A 16,254-nucleotide genomic window follows, 5' to 3' on the forward strand; every position below is an offset into this window, starting at 1 on the left:
GGATCTGTTACACAGGTGCACCTTGTGCTGGGGGGACAATAAAAGGCCACTCTAAAATGCGCTGTTTTTGTCACCCAACACAATGACACACAGATGTCTCAAGTTTTGAGGGAGTGTGCAATTGGCATGCTGATTACAGGAATGTCCACCAAAGCTTGTTGCCAGAGAATTGAATGTTCATTTCTCTACCATAAGCCACCTACAACGTTGTTTTAGAGAATTTGACAGAACGTTCAACCAGCCACACAACCGCAGGCCAGGTGTAACCACGCCAACCCAGGACCTCCACATCCGTCTTCTTCACCTGCGGGATCGTCTGTCTAATAAAGCCCTTTTCTGGGGGAAAACTCATTCTGATTGGCTGGGACTGATTTCCTTCTATGAACTGTAACTTAGTAAAATCGTTGAAATTGTGGCCTGTTGCGTTTATATTTCTGTTCAGTATAGAAAGAGAAAGAGACTTGTCTGAGATTGAGATTCTCGCAAACCAAGATCACGATCAAGACCAAGATCAAGACCAAGACCAAGATCAAGACCAAGATCAAGACCAAGACCAAGACCAAGATCAAGGTGAAACCTCAATGACTGACGCACACATACACACACACACAAACACTGGCATTGAATGACACACACACACACACACACACAGACAATGACTGACACACACACACACTGGCACTGACTGACACACACACACACACACACACTGGCACTGAATGACACACACACACACACACCGACAATGACTGACACACACAAACAATGACTGACACACACACAGGCACTGAATGACACAGACACACACACACACACACACTGGCACTGAATGACACAGACACACACACACACACAGGCACTGAATGACACACACACACACAGACAGACAATGACTGACACACACACACACTGGCACTGACTGACACACACACACACACACACTGGCACTGAATGACACACACACACACACACCGACAATGACTGACACACACAAACAATGACTGACACACACACAGGCACTGAATGACACAGACACACACACACACACACACAGACAATGACTGACACACACACAGACTGGCACTGACTGACACAGACACACACAAACACACACACTGGCACTGAATGACACAGACACACACACACACACAGGCACTGAATGACACACACACACACACACAGACAATGACTGACACACACACACACACAAACAATGACTGACACACACACACACAAACAATGACTGACACACACACATAAACACTGGCACTGAATGACACAGACACACACACACAGACAATGACTGACACACACTGGCACTGACTGACACAGACACACACAGACACACATACGGGAGAGTGTGAGGATTACCTGCGATGGTAAGGGCCCATTTATATAAATTAATGGTATCATTTATCAGATGTGTGGTGAGCTCCATCTTTGCAGGCCAGTATCTGAGTTACCCTGGCAGAAAGACACACAGAGAAGACAGCAGTAGAGCTCAGTAAAACATCCTCAGGTGTTTAACAACATCCAGCTATCACTGAACACTACCACGTAGCCCCCCCCCCCCCCCCCCCCCCCTAGATAACGCCGTGTGATTTAATGATCTCTGAACGGAAGCCTAAATATGACGCCCCCCCTTCTACAGTACACAAATTAAAAGATGAATCTACAGTCCTTCCGCACATTCTGATGTAAAGTAAACAAATAGACTTCCATCAATATTTATCCGTTCCTGACAGACCGCGGGGGGGAGAGAGGATGTCCGGGGGGCGACACTGCGCTGTAACTGTTCTGTTCTGCTCCGTGACGTGAAAGTCGAATGGTCCTCTATTCTAGCGACGCACAAAACCCTGACTGTCCGCACCGCACCGCCCGTTAACCGGAATCCAATCTGTAGTCCTATGCTATTTCATTCAAAACTACAATTAGATGTTACACTCGACATGTTTTATACCCAACCAGGTCATTGCACGGTGCGCGAGCAGAGTAGTAATAATATAGTATATTGGCCTAGAGCGCGTGGATAACGCCGTGTGATTTAATGATCTCTGAAGGGAAGCCTAAATATGACGCCCCCCCTCCCCTCCTCTCCTCCTTCTGACTCGCAACTAGGCAGCATCTGCACGAACCCAAACCGTATTTAATCTGATGGGAATAAAGCATTATGACCAATTAAAATATAGGCACATTACAAAAAAATATATGTCTGGATATTTGAGTAGGGTAGAATAGGCTATATAGATGATTAGCATATCCCACTGGCCCTCCACGTCACTGTGATAACACGGCAATGTGCTATTCATTGATCATACACGGACCATTTCCCACCCATCCTATAATTTGAGCCATAAAATAAAGAAAAACTAGCAAGCTAGCTAATTGTATCCAGTAAAATAAGTCAAATCTACCGAAACTCTGCGCACTAGTATTTGACGAGAATGAAGATTCTTGTTATCTTACCGTGTCGACAGATTGGGCTATATACGGTCCTTTTATTGTGACATTCAGTACAAGGTCATGTAATCTAACAGATCCACAGTTTCGGCTACTAAAAACCCTAATATATATATTTGTTTATATCCGTGGTTATGTTCCTATAGAAGACTAGTTAACATAACGGCGGAACAGAGAAATCCGTTATAGAGGCAACATAATGACCGCAACCCTTGTCACTGCAGCTGGAAACGGTTCTCCGGTGCGACTCGTTGGACTGATGACGGACACTGTTTGATGGTGCGCATGCGTAGATCAGTAGTCGAATGCAGCAGTAGTGGAGACAGGGAATATGTAACCGGTATTTTTTTTTTTTTTTTTTTACCGATCTCTCCGTTGTGATCTTGGTTGTACATCACAGGCTACCTCAGCATTTCCCCATCCTCGATCTGTGTGCGCTATGAACCGTGTATGTGGATGTCTGGCTCAGTGTTTTATAGCTTTATACGTACCGACCTAGTTGAGTCGTAACGAAACGACCTATTTTATTTGTGATGATCGTTTCTACTTGTTGTCTATGGACCGGATCCACCGTACAATGATAGGCACGGAGGATATGTCCCGGTAGAAAATGGGCCTGTAACGAACCGATATTTCTAACATATTTCTCCTCCTATAAGGAGAAGGACAGAGAAAACGGAAAGATGAAGATCTGGAGTACTGAACATGTTTTCAGGTTAGTAGGCCAAGAGTCTCTAAACCGAGCATATCGATAGGCTAGTTTACCGCTACCGTTAAACGCCGTGTTGCTTGTTTGTACAACCGTGGTCTTTTAGTTGAATTTCTATCGTTCCAAATGTTAGTCTACATTAAGAGGCTTGTCGAAATGAGCGCAGAGCAGCGACGCGATCCTACACGGTTCCCTCTCCCGTTGAGCATGTGAGGGATACGGTGTTACTATTGAGGTCCCGGTGTTGTGCCGAAAAACTCCCCACCTGACAGAATTTGAACCCAGTATATTTTTTGAAAGTGTCGTGATAATAATTCAGCCATAGTTGTTCTGAAATGTTTATTACCTTGCCAACATTTTACTCCCTCCTCTATGTTTAATATAACACACATACATTAAATGATTGATTTCGGTTGCCTATCCTAACGTGAAGTTTGTTCTATAGAAAGTATTTGACTCTAGCCACAAAAGTAAGGAAATTATAAGAGGGGGGGGGGGGGCGAGAATTCTGTCAGGGGGGTGATTTTCGGCACAACACCAGTTTTATAAAATATCACTGTCACACAAACGTTTGAACATGTCTGTTACGTTGTTCTACAAGGTGTCAGTTGTGTGAAACGAGTAGCCAAACGTTTATGATTAAAGGGATAGCGGCCAAACGTTTATGATTAAAGGGATAGTGGCCAAACGTTTATGATTAAAGGGATAGTGGCTAAACGTTTATGATTAAAGGGATAGTGGCCAAACGTTTATGATTAAAGGGATAGTGGCCAAACGTTTATGATTAAAGGGATAGCGGCCAAACGTTTATGATTAAAGGGATAGTGGCCAAACGTTTATGATTAAAGGGATAGCGGCCAAACGTTTATGATTAAAGGGATAGTGGCTAAACGTTTATGATTAAAGGGATAGTGGCCAAACGTTTATGATTAAAGGGATAGTGGCTAAATGTTTATGATTAAAGGGATAGTAGCCAAACGTTTATGATTAAAGGGATAGCGGCCAAACGTTTATGATTAAAGGGATAGTGGCCAAACGTTTATGATTAAAGGGATAGTGGCCAAACGTTTATGATTAAAGGGATATCGGCCAAACGTTTATGATTAAAGGGATAGTGGCCAAACGTTTATGATTAAATAGTGGCTAAACGTTTATGATTAAAGGGATAGTGGCCAAACGTTTATGATTAAAGGGATAGTGGCCAAACGTTTATGATTAAAGGGATAGTGGCCAAACGTTTATGATTAAAGGGATAGTGGCCAAACGTTTATGATTAAAGGGATATCGGCCAAACGTTTATGATTAAAGGGATAGTGGCCAAACGTTTATGATTAAATAGTGGCTAAACGTTTATGATTAAAGGGATAGTGGCCAAACGTTTATGATTAAAGGGATAGTGGCCAAACGTTTATGATTAAAGGGATATCGGCCAAACGTTTATGATTAAAGGGATAGTGGCCAAACGTTTATGATTAAATAGTGGCCAAACGTTTATGATTAAAGGGATAGTGGCCAAACGTTTATGATTAAAGGGATAGTGGCCAAACGTTTATGATTAAAGGGATAGTGGCCAAACGTTTATGATTAAAGGGATAGTGGCCAAACGTTTATGATTAAAGGGATAGTGGCCAAACGTTTATGATTAAAGGGATAGTGGCCAAACGTTTATGATTAAAGGGATATCGGCCAAACGTTTATGATTAAAGGGATAGTGGCCAAACGTTTATGATTAAAGGGATAGTGGCTAAACGTTTATGATTAAAGGGATAGTGGCCAAACGTTTATAATTAAAGGGATAGTGGCCAAACGTTTATGATTAAAGGGATAGTGGCCAAACGTTTATGATTAAAGGGATAGTGGCCAAACGTTTATGATTAAAGGGATAGTGGCCAAACGTTTATGATTAAAGGGATAGTGGCCAAACGTTTATGATTAAAGGGATAGTTCATTCAAAATCACCCACTATACTCTAACACCAAACTTAATTGAACCACAATTAAGTTTGTGTAGTTCAGTTGGTAGCACATGGCACTTAGAAAGCCAGGATAATGGGTTTGATTCCCGGGACCCATCTATATGTAGCATGTATTACTGCATGACTGCCTGTTGCTTTGGATAATAGCATTTGCTAAATGGCATACATGATTGAAACAACCCATTTTGAAGATAAATACAGGTCTAATGATTATGACATTGCATGACCATTTCATCTTGTTTAGTAACCTGGCTGTTATTCTGCTATAGTAATTGGGCCATATTCACAATGTTTAACTTGGGGTGTCAAAGGACCGTGTTACCATGTTTAGTGACCTGACTGATTATCCTGTACTTAGAGACGGTGATCAAGGCAACGATGAGAAACCCCATGAACCCTAACAGTCCTCCTCCTCTCTGTCTCTCTGTCTCTCTCTCTCTCACTGTCTCTCTCTCTATCGCTCTCTGTCTCTCTCTCTGTCTCTCTCTCACTGTCTCTCTCTCTGTCGCTCTCTCTCTCTCTCTCTGTCTCTCTCTCTGTCTCTCTGTCTCTCTCTCTGACTGTAGCTACCCGTGGGAGACGGTGATAAAGGCAGCGATGAGGAAGTACCCTAATCCCATGAACCCTAATGTGGTGGGAGTGGATGTGTTGGACAGGAACCTGGATACCGACGGACGGCTCCACAGCCACAGACTCCTCAGCACCGAGTGGGGCCTGCCAGGCATCGTACGAGCGGTAAGTAAGCTGCTGCTATCTCTCTCTGTCTCTCTCTCTGTCTCTCTCTCCTCCCCTCTCTCTCCTCTCTGTCTCTCTCTCTCAAACTTTGCTTTAGTCTGTCAGTCCTCTCTCTCTCTCTCTCCTAGTCTGGTGTCTCTCTCTCTCCTAGTCTGGTGTCTCTCTCTCTCCTAGTCTGGTCTCTCTCTCTCTCCTAGTCTGGTCTCTCTCTCTCTCCTAGTCTGGTGTCTCTCTCTCTCCTAGTCTGGTCTCTCTCTCTCTCCTAGTCTGGTCTCTCTCTCTCTCCTAGTCTGGTCTCTTTCTCTCTCCTAGTCTGGTGGTACAGTCTGTTTGTGCCTAGCCAATGAAACAGAGGTTGTTCTTAGACCTGGACACTTGGGTTAGCTCTCCAAGCACAAACACAGTCTAGCGTGGTGCCGACCTCTCATCAATGAGCTGTTTTCACCCACAGGACTGCCGACCTCTCATCAATGAGCTGTTTTCACCCACAGGACTGCCGACCTCTCATCAATGAGCTGTTTTCACCCACAGGACTGCCGACCTCTCATCAATGAGCTGTTTCACTCACAGGACTGCTGACCTCTCATCAATGAGCTGTTGTCACCCACAGGACTGCTGACCTCTCATCAATGAGCTGTTTCACCCACAGGACTGCCGACCTCTCATTAATGAGCTGTTTCACCCACAGGACTGCTGACCTCTCATCAATGAGCTGTTGTCACCCACAGGACTGCCGACCTCTCATCAATGAGCTGTTTCACCCACAGGACTGCCGACCTCTCATCAATGAGCTGTTTCACCCACAGGACTGCCGACCTCTCATCAATGAGCTGTTTCACCCACAGGACTGCCGACCTCTCATTAATGAGCTGTTTCACCCACAGGACTGCCGACCTCTCATCAATGAGCTGTTTCACCCACAGGACTGCCGACCTCTCATCAATGAGCTGTTTCACCCACAGGACTGCCGACCTCTCATTAATGAGCTGTTTCACCCACAGGACTGCCGACCTCTCATCAATGAGCTGTTGTCACCCACAGGACTGCCGACCTCTCATCAATGAGCTGTTTCACCCACAGGACTGCCGACCTCTCATTAATGAGCTGTTTCACCCACAGGACTGCCGACCTCTCATTAATGAGCTGTTTCACCCACAGGACTGCCGACCTCTCATCAATGAGCTGTTTCACCCACAGGACTGCCGACCTCTCATCAATGAGCTGTTGTCTGTTTTTTTATTAGTCTCTCTATTCTCGGTAAATCCCTTAACACTGTCGTGCCTGTAAAACCCCATGATGCCGACCGTTTCTGAGATACCGGAACCCGGCGGGCCTGGCACCGACGATCATCCCACGCTCAAAGTTGTTTAGGTCCCTCGTTTTGCCTCGACGATCGTCCGCCTGCTTTCTAAAACAAGCCACGGCCACGTGACTCACTGTCTGTAGGAGCGAACCATTTCTGTGAACGGGGTGTAACCCCTTATAAACTGGTCTCTGAGTATGTATGTATACACACTACCGTTCAGAAGTTTAGGGTCACTTAAAAATGTCCTTGTTTTCCATGAAAAATATACATGAAATGGGTTGACAAGATTATTAATAATGATTTTTAATTGAAATAATAATTGTGTCCTTCAAACTTAGCTTTTTGTCAAAGAATCCTCAAATTACAGCCTTGCAGATCTTTGGCATTCTAGTAATCTGAAGAGATTTCACCCCTTGCTTCCTGGAGCACCTCCCACAAGTTGGATTGGCTTGTACGGTCAAGCTCCTCCCACAACAGCCCAATAGGGTTGAGATCTGGTGACTGTGCTGGCTACTCCATTATAGACAGAATACCAGCTCACTGCTTGTTCCCTAAATAGTTATTGCATAGTTTGGAGCTGTGCTTTGGGTCATTGTCCTGTTGTAGGTGTAAATTAGCTTCAATTAAGCGCCGTATGTCATGGCGTTGAAAAATGGAGTGATAGTCTTCCTTCTTCAAGATCCCTTTTACCCTGTACACATCTCCCACTTTATCACCACCAAAGCACCCCCAGACCATCACCCCCGGACCATCACCCCCGGACCATCACCCCCGGACCATCACCCCCGGACCATCACCCCCGGACCATCACCCCCGGACCATCACCCCCAGACCATCACCCCCAGACCATCACCCCCAGACCATCACCCCCAGACCATCACCCCCGGACCATCACCCCCAGACCATCACCCCCAGACCATCACCCCCGGACCATCACCCCCGGACCATCACCCCCGGACCATCACCCCCGGACCATCACCCCCGGACCATCACCCCCGGACCATCACCCCCAGACCATCACCCCCGGACCATCACCCCCAGACCATCACCACCAGACCATCACCCCCAGACCATCACCCCCAGACCATCACATTGCCTCCACCAAGCTTGACAGATGGCGTCAAGCACCCCTCCAGCATCTTTTCATTTTTTCTGCGTCTCACGAATGTTCTTCTTGTAAACCAAACACCTCAAACATAGATTAATCTGTCCATAACACTTTTTTCCAATCTTCATCTGTCCAGTGTCTGTGTTCTTTTGCCCATCTGAATATTTTATATTTAATGGCCAGTCTGAGATAAGGCTTTTTCTTTGCAACTCTGCCTAGAAGGCCAGCATCCCTGAGTCGCCTCTTCACTGTTGACGTTGAGACTGGTGTTTTGCGGGTACTATTTAATGAAGCTGCTAGTTGAGGACTTGTGAGGCGTCTGTTTCTCAAACTAGACACTCTAATGTACTTGTCCTCTTGCTCAGTTGTGCACCGGGGCCTCCCAGTCCTCTTTCTATTCTGGTTAGAGCCAGTTTGCGCTGTTCTGTGAAGGGAGTAGTACACAGCGTTGTACGAGATCTTCAGCTTCTTGGCAATTTCTTGCATGGAATAGCCTTCATTTCTTATAACAAGAATAGACCGACGAGTTTCAGAAGAAAGGTCTTTGTTTATGGACATTTTGAGTCTGTAATCGAATCCACAAATGCTGATGCTCCAGATACTCAACTAGTCTAAAGAAGGACAGTTTTATTGCTTATTTAATCAGAACAACAGTTTTCAGTTGTGCTAACATAATTGCAAAAGGGTTTTCTAATGATCAATTAGCCTTTTAAAATGAACAACTTGTATTAGCTAACACAACGTGCCATTGGAACACAGGAGTGATGGTAGCTGATAATGGGCCTCTGTACGCCTATGTAGATTCCATTAAAATAAATCTTCCGTTTCCAGCTACAATAGTAATTTACAACATTAACAATGTCTACACTGTATTTCTGATCAATTTGATGTTATTTCAAAAACAGGGACTTTTCTAAGTGACCCCAAACCTTCTGAACGGTAGAGTGTGTGTGTGTGTATATATAGACTGACTTGAATGCTTCTAGAGTGTATATATAGACTGACTTGAATGCTTCTAGAGTGTGTATATAGACTGACCTGAATGCTTCTAGAGTGTGTGTGTGTGTATATAGACTGACCTGAATGCTTCTAGAGTGTGTATATATAGACTGACCTGAATGCTTCTAGAGTGTGTGTGTATATATAGACTGACCTGAATGCTTCTAGAGTGTGTGTGTATATATAGACTGACCTGAATGCTTCTAGAGTGTGTATATATAGACTGACCTGAATGCTTCTAGAGTGTGTGTGTATATATAGACTGACCTGAATGCTTCTAGAGTGTGTGTGTATATATAGACTGACCTGAATGCTTCTAGAGTGTGTGTATATATAGACTGACCTGAATGCTTCTAGAGAGTGTATATATAGACTGACCTGAATGCTTCTAGAGTGTGTATATATAGACTGACCTGAATGCTTCTAGAGTGTGTGTATATAGACTGACCTGAATGCTTCTAGAGTGTGTATATATAGACTGACCTGAATGCTTCTAGAGTGTGTGTGTATATATAGACTGACCTGAATGCTTCTAGAGTGTGTGTGTATATATAGACTGACCTGAATGCTTCTAGAGTGTGTGTGTATATATAGACTGACCTGAATGCTTCTAGAGTGTGTATATATAGACTGACCTGAATGCTTCTAGAGTGTGTATATATAGACTGACCTGAATGCTTCTAGAGTGTGTGTATATATAGACTGACCTGAATGCTTCTAGAGTGTGTGTGTATATAGACTGACCTGAATGCTTCTAGAGTGTGTATATATAGACTGACCTGAATGCTTCTAGAGTGTGTGTGTATATATAGACTGACCTGAATGCTTCTAGAGTGTGTATATATAGACTGACCTGAATGCTTCTAGAGTGTGTATATAGACTGACCTGAATGCTTCTAGAGTGTGTGTGTGTGTATATAGACTGACCTGAATGCTTCTAGAGTGTGTATATATAGACTGACCTGAATGCTTCTAGAGTGTGTATATATAGACTGACCTGAATGCTTCTAGAGTGTGTGTGTGTATATAGACTGACCTGAATGCTTCTAGTGTGTATATATAGACTGACCTGAATGCTTCTAGAGTGTGTATATATAGACTGACCTGAATGCTTCTAGTGTGTATATATAGACTGACCTGAATGCTTCTAGTGTGTATATATAGACTGACCTGAATGCTTCTCTTGTAGATCTTGGGGACCGGTCATACCCGGACGTACGTCAAGGAGCACTCCATCGTGGATCCCGAGGAGAAAAAGATGGAGCTTTATTCAACCAATGTGAGTGGAAAGCGGTCCCCTTCTCTTGTATCATCAGGTTTCTGTTGTTGGTGGTATCTTCATGAACGTTTCATACAAATGATTGTCTTCTTCTTCGTCCCGCAGATAACTCTAACCAATCTGGTGTCAGTGGATGAAAGACTGGTTTACAGACCTCATCCAGACAACCCAGAGGTGTAAGTAGAAAGAAAGCCCCAACCTAGCATGATAACACATTACAACCTATCATGATAACACATTACAAGCTAGCATGATAACACATTATAACACATTATAACCTAGCAGGATAACACATTACAACCTAGCATGATAACACATTACAACCTAGCAGGGTAACACATTACAACCTAGCAGGATAACACATTACAACCTAGCAGGATAACACATTAGAACCTAGCAGGATAACACATTACAAACTAGCAGGATAACACATTACAACCTAGCAGGATAACACATTAGAACCTAGCAGGATAACACATTACAAACTAGCAGGATAACACATTACAACCTAGCAGGATAACACATTAGAACCTAGCAGGATAACACATTACAAACTAGCAGGATAACACATTACAACCTAGCAGGATAACACATTACAACCTAGCATGATAACACATTACAAGCTAGCATGATAACACATTACAACCTAGCAGGATAACACATTACAACCTAGCATGATAACGCATTACAACCTAGCATGATAACACATTACAACCTAGCATGATAACACATTACAACCTAGCAGGATAACACATTACAACCTAGCAGGATAACACATTACAACCTAGCAGGATAACACATTACAACCTAGCAGGATAACACATTACAACCTAGCAGGATAACACATTACAACCTAGCATGATAACACATTACAACCTAGCAGGATAACACATTACAACCTAGCAGGATAACACATTACAACCTAGCAGGATAACACATTACAACCTAGCAGGATAACACATTACAAACTAGCAGGATAACACATTACAACCTAGCAGGATAACACATTACAACCTAGCATGATAACACATTACAACCTAGCATGATAACACATTACAACCTAGCAGGATAACACATTATGACACATTTATAACAACCTGGTATGTGTCGTTTCCACTTACCTCATTTACAAATGAATATTAACTTGTACTGCAACTATCTTGTTCCCCCCTCCACCCCTTCTCTGTCCCTCTCAGTACTGTTCTGACCCAGGAGGCCATCATCACAGTAAAAGGAGTCAGTTTGAGCAGTTACCTGGAGGGAATGATGGCCCTCAGAATGTCAGCTAACGCCAGAAAGGTGCTGTTGTAATAAGTTACTCTACAGAATCTCCTTAAGCGATACTGATGTAACAATCCCTGAGCGTGTTCTGCATGCAGCTTTTAGCCTCTATGCTTTCCCTGACTGTGAAGAGAGACGGTCCACGGTCATTAGACATCTCTGTGTGGCTGACCTCGACCATGTTTTCTCTGAAAGGAGTTGGGATGCTCTACCTAAGATCTTCTCTGTGTGTTACTGTCTCTATAGGGTTGGGATGCTCTATCTAAGATCTTCTCTGTGTGTTACTGTCTCTATAGGGTTGGGATGCTCTATCTAAGATCTTCTCTGTGTGTTACTGTCTCTATAGGGTTGGGATGCTCTATCTAAGATCTTCTCTGTGTGTTACTGTCTCTATAGGGTTGGGATGCTCTATCTAAGATCTTCTCTGTGTGTTACTGTCTCTATAGGGTTGGGATGCTCTATCTAAGATCTTCTCTGTGTGTTACTGTCTCTATAGGATTGGGATGCTCTATCTAAGATCTTCTCTCTGTGTGTTACTGTCTCTATAGGGTTGGGATGCTCTACCTAAGATCTTCTCTGTGTGTTACTGTCTCTATAGGGTTGGGATGCTCTATCTAAGATCTTCTCTGTGTGTTACTGTCTCTATAGGGTTGGGATGCTCTACCTAAGATCTTCTCTGTGTGTTACTGTCTCTATAGGGTTGGGATGCTCTATCTAAGATCTTCTCTGTGTGTTACTGTCTCTATAGGGTTGGGATGCTCTATCTAAGATCTTCTCTGTGTGTTACTGTCTCTATAGGGTTGGGATGCTGTATCTAAGATCTTCTCTGTGTGTTACTGTCTCTATAGGGTTGGGATGCTATTGAGTGGATCATTCAGAACTCTGAAAGGGAGAACGTTCCTCTGTGTGAGCTGTACTGACTCTGGTAACTACTCTTCCCTGGCTGAGTTTAGCAGCACCTGACTGGTAACTACTCTTCCCTGGCCGAGCTTAGCAGCACCTGACTGGTAACTACTCTTCCCTGGCCTAGCTTAGCAGCACTTGACTGGTAACTACTCTTCGCTGGCCGAGCTTAGCAGCACCTGACTGGTAACTACTCTTCCCTGGCCGAGCTTAGCAGCACCTGACTGGTAACTACTCTTCCCTGGTCTAGCTTAGCAGCACTTGACTGATAACTACTCTTCCCTGGTCTAGCTTAGCAGCACCTGACTGGTAACTACTCTTCCCTGGCTGAGTTTAGCAGCACCTGACTGGTAACTACTCTTCCCTGGCCTAGCTTAGCAGCACTTGACTGGTAACTACTCTTCCCTGGCCTAGCTTAGCAGCACCTTACTGGTAACTACTCTTCCCTGGCCTAGCTTAGCAGCACCTGACTGGTAACTACTCTTCTCTGGCTGAGCTTAGCAGCACCTGACTGGTAACTACTCTTCCCTGGCCTAGCTTAGCAGCACCTGACTGGTAACTACTCTTCCCTGGCTGAGCTTAGCAGCACCTGACTGGTAACTACTCTTCCCTGGCCTAGCTTAGCAGCACTTGACTGGTAACTACTCTTCCCTGGCCTAGCTTAGCAGCACTTGACTGGTAACTACTCTTCCCTGGCCTAGCTTAGCAGCACCTGACTGGTAACTACTCTTCCCTGGCCTAGCTTAGCAGCACTTGACTGGTAACTACTCTTCCCTGGCCTAGCTTAGCAGCACCTTACTGGTAACTACTCTTCCCTGGCCTAGCTTAGCAGCACCTGACTGGTAACTACTCTTCTCTGGCTGAGCTTAACAGCACCTGCCTGCATGCTGCTGTAATGGTTCATTTAGACAATGGCCATTATCCTGCTACTTTCCCTTTTTCCATTCATGTTCTTCTATCTTGATAATTAGAACCAGACAAGATCCAATACTTTGAGCAATGAAATGGGGAAAAACTTGAAAGCGCCTGTCAACTTTCTGTCTGTTTGATAATAATACTTCTGCTATTGTTGCCTGCAGGAAGGGCCAGTCAGAGGACTGTGTCGACTACATGATCAGGGACTATATCATCCTACACAGAGCAGCCCAGACAAACCTCCCACATGGCAGCCAGCCCAGACAAACCTCCCACATGGCAGCCAGCCCAGACAAACCTCCTACATGGCAGCCAGCCCAGACAAACCTCCCACATGGCAGCCAGCCCAGACAAACCTCCCACATGGCAGCCAGCCCAGACAAACCTCCCACATGGTAGCCAGCCCAGACAAACCTCCCACATGGCAGCCAGCCCAGCCAAACCTCCCACATGGCAGCCAGCCCAGACAAACCTCCCACATGGCAGCTCCATAGAGGGCATCACAACCCTCCCTGGTGCCCAGGCTTCATAGAGGGCATCACAACCCTCCCTGGTGACCAGGCTCCATAGAGGGCATCACAACCCTCCCTGGTGCCCAGGCTTCATAGAGGGCATCACAACCCTCCCTGGTGCCCAGGCTCCATAGAGGGCATCACAACCCTCCCTGATGACCAGGCTTCATAGAGGGCATCACAACCCTCCCTGGTGACCAGGCTTCATAGAGGGCATCACAACCCTCCCTGATGACCAGGCTCCATAGAGGGCATCACAACGCTCCCTGATGACCAGGCTCCATAGAGGGCATCACAACCCTCCTCCCAACCCTCCCTGGTGACCAGGCTCCATAGAGGGCATCACAACCCTCATCCCAACCCTCCCTGGTGACCAGGCTCCATAGAGGGCATCACAACCATCCTCCCAACCCTCCCTGGTGACCAGGCTCCATAGAGGGCATCACAACCCTCCTCCCAACCCTCTCTGGTGACCAGGCTTCATAGAGGGCATCACAACCCTTCCTGGTGACCAGGCTCCATAGAGGGCATCACAACCCTCCTCCCAACCCTCCCTGGTGACCAGGCTCCATAGAGGGCATCACAACCCTCCTCCATGCCCATAAAGAATGTTGCTGCTGTCAAGTCGACGATCAATAGAAACACGAGGGTTATTAATATATCATCAGAAAGACTGCGATCATTGATCCTTCCACAGAAAGGTTTCCCTACTGAGGGATTGAGGCCAATGTTAATGTCCAGGAGGATATTGATTGGATACAAAGGTCTATGATAGATGTAGGTTGCGTGCCATTTAGGATGCCATTTAGGATGCCATTTAGGATGACATTTAGGATGCTATATAGGATGACATTTAGGATGCTATTTAGGACGACATTTAGGATGCTATTTAGGGTGCATATGTAGTGTGAATTACATATAAAAGCTACAAAATGTCATTCTCCATATGAAATGCGGATGGTATTTGCTATGGAAATGATCTGCTGCTATACACTGTATGAAGTATGCATTCAGCATTCTCTTACGGAAGGTTCTTCCAGGGAATCTGTCACAACATTCTCTAATGGAAGGTTCTCCAGGAATCTATCACAACATTCTCCAGGAATCTATCACAACATTCTCTTATGGGAGGTTCTTCCAGGGAATCTATCACAACATTCGCTTATGGGAGGTTCTCCAGGAATCTATCACAACATTCTCCAGGAATCTATCACAACATTCTCTTATGGGAGGTTCTCCAGGAATCTATCACAACATTCTCTTATGGGAGGTTCTCCAGGAATCTATCAGAACATTCTCTTACGGAGGTTCTCCTGGAATCTATCACAACATTCTCTTACGGGAAGTTCTCCAGGAATCTATCACAACATTCTCTTACGGAGGTTCTTCCAGGGAATCTGTCACAACATTCTCTTACGGAAGGTTCTTCCAGGGAATCTGTCACAACATTCACTTACGGAAGGTTCTTCCAGGGAATCTGTCACAGCATTCTCTTACGGAAGGTTCTTCCAGGGAATCTGTCACAACATTCTCTTACGGAAGGTTCTTCCAGGGAATCTGTCACAACATTCTCTTACGGAGGTTCTTCCAGGGAATCTGTCACAACATTCTCTTATGGAAGGTTCTTCCAGGGAATCTGTCACAACATTCTCTTATGGAAGGTTCTTCCAGGGAATCTGTCACAGCATTCTCTTACGGAAGGTTCTTCCAGGGAATCTGTCACAACATTCTCTTACGGAAGGTTCTTCCAGGGAATCTGTCACAACATTCTCTTACGGAGGTTCTTCCAGGGAATCTGTCACAGCATTCTCTTACGGAAGGTTCTTCCAGGGAATCTGTCACAACATTCACTTACGGAAGGTTCTTCCAGGGAATCTGTCACAGCATTCTCTTACGGAAGGTTCTTCCAGGGAATCTGTCACAGCATTCTCTTACGGAAGGTTCTTCCAGGGAATCTGTCACAGCATTCTCTTACGGAAGGTTCTTCCAGGGAATCTGTCACAGCATTCTCTTACGGAAGGTTCTTCCAGGGAATCTGTCACAGCATTCTCTTATGGAAGGTTCTTCCAGGG

At 44.9% G+C, this 16,254-nt stretch overlaps 2 protein-coding genes across 5 annotated transcripts in view; one reads left to right on the forward strand and one right to left on the reverse strand.

Moving 5' to 3' along the window:
• Positions 1 to 2,768, reverse strand: part of LOC149984739 (very long chain fatty acid elongase 4-like) — a 14,315-nt gene extending 11,547 nt beyond the window's left edge. Inside the window, exons 1-2 of one of the 3 annotated variants that reach the window (XM_090215788.1) lie at positions 2,467 to 2,768; positions 1,372 to 1,464 (exon numbers count right to left, since the gene is read on the reverse strand). In XM_090215788.1, coding sequence (XP_090071914.1) covers positions 1,372 to 1,438 — 67 coding nt within the window. In that variant the 5' untranslated portion in view covers positions 1,439 to 1,464; positions 2,467 to 2,768. The remainder of the gene's footprint in view (positions 1 to 1,371; positions 1,465 to 2,466) is intronic. The other 2 variants (XM_090215793.1, XM_090215798.1) reach the window with 2 other exon arrangements.
• On the forward strand, positions 2,729 to 15,252 carry LOC149984740 (PRELI domain containing protein 3A-like). Of its 2 annotated transcripts, XM_090215801.1 has the most exons (7): positions 2,729 to 3,175; positions 5,711 to 5,879; positions 10,482 to 10,571; positions 10,677 to 10,747; positions 11,768 to 11,870; positions 12,701 to 12,777; positions 13,835 to 15,252. In XM_090215801.1, the coding sequence occupies exons 1-6, from the start codon at positions 3,144 to 3,146 to the stop codon at positions 12,770 to 12,772; spliced, it is 537 nt and encodes a 178-aa protein (XP_090071927.1). In that variant the 5' UTR covers positions 2,729 to 3,143; the 3' UTR covers positions 12,773 to 12,777; positions 13,835 to 15,252. The 2 variants fall into 2 exon arrangements, with proteins under 2 accessions (XP_090071927.1, XP_090071931.1); XM_090215805.1 differs by lacking the exon at positions 13,835 to 15,252 and having other exon boundaries at positions 2,750 to 3,175; positions 12,701 to 12,861.
• Positions 15,253 to 16,254: the final 1,002 nt, after the last annotated feature.

This window comes from Oncorhynchus mykiss, chromosome 2, assembly GCF_057628025.1.
Source record: "Oncorhynchus mykiss isolate SJ-2025 chromosome 2, ASM5762802v1, whole genome shotgun sequence".
Lineage (NCBI taxonomy): Eukaryota > Metazoa > Chordata > Actinopteri > Salmoniformes > Salmonidae > Oncorhynchus > Oncorhynchus mykiss.

Coding starts and splice junctions, on each gene's coding strand:
- LOC149984740 (XM_090215801.1), top strand. CDS start 3,144: ATGAAGATCTGGAGTACTGAACATGTTTTCAG. Junction 3,176..5,710: donor AGTACTGAACATGTTTTCAG/GTTAGTAGGCCA, acceptor CTCTGACTGTAG/CTACCCGTGGGAGACGGTGA. Junction 5,880..10,481: donor TGCCAGGCATCGTACGAGCG/GTAAGTAAGCTG, acceptor CTTCTCTTGTAG/ATCTTGGGGACCGGTCATAC.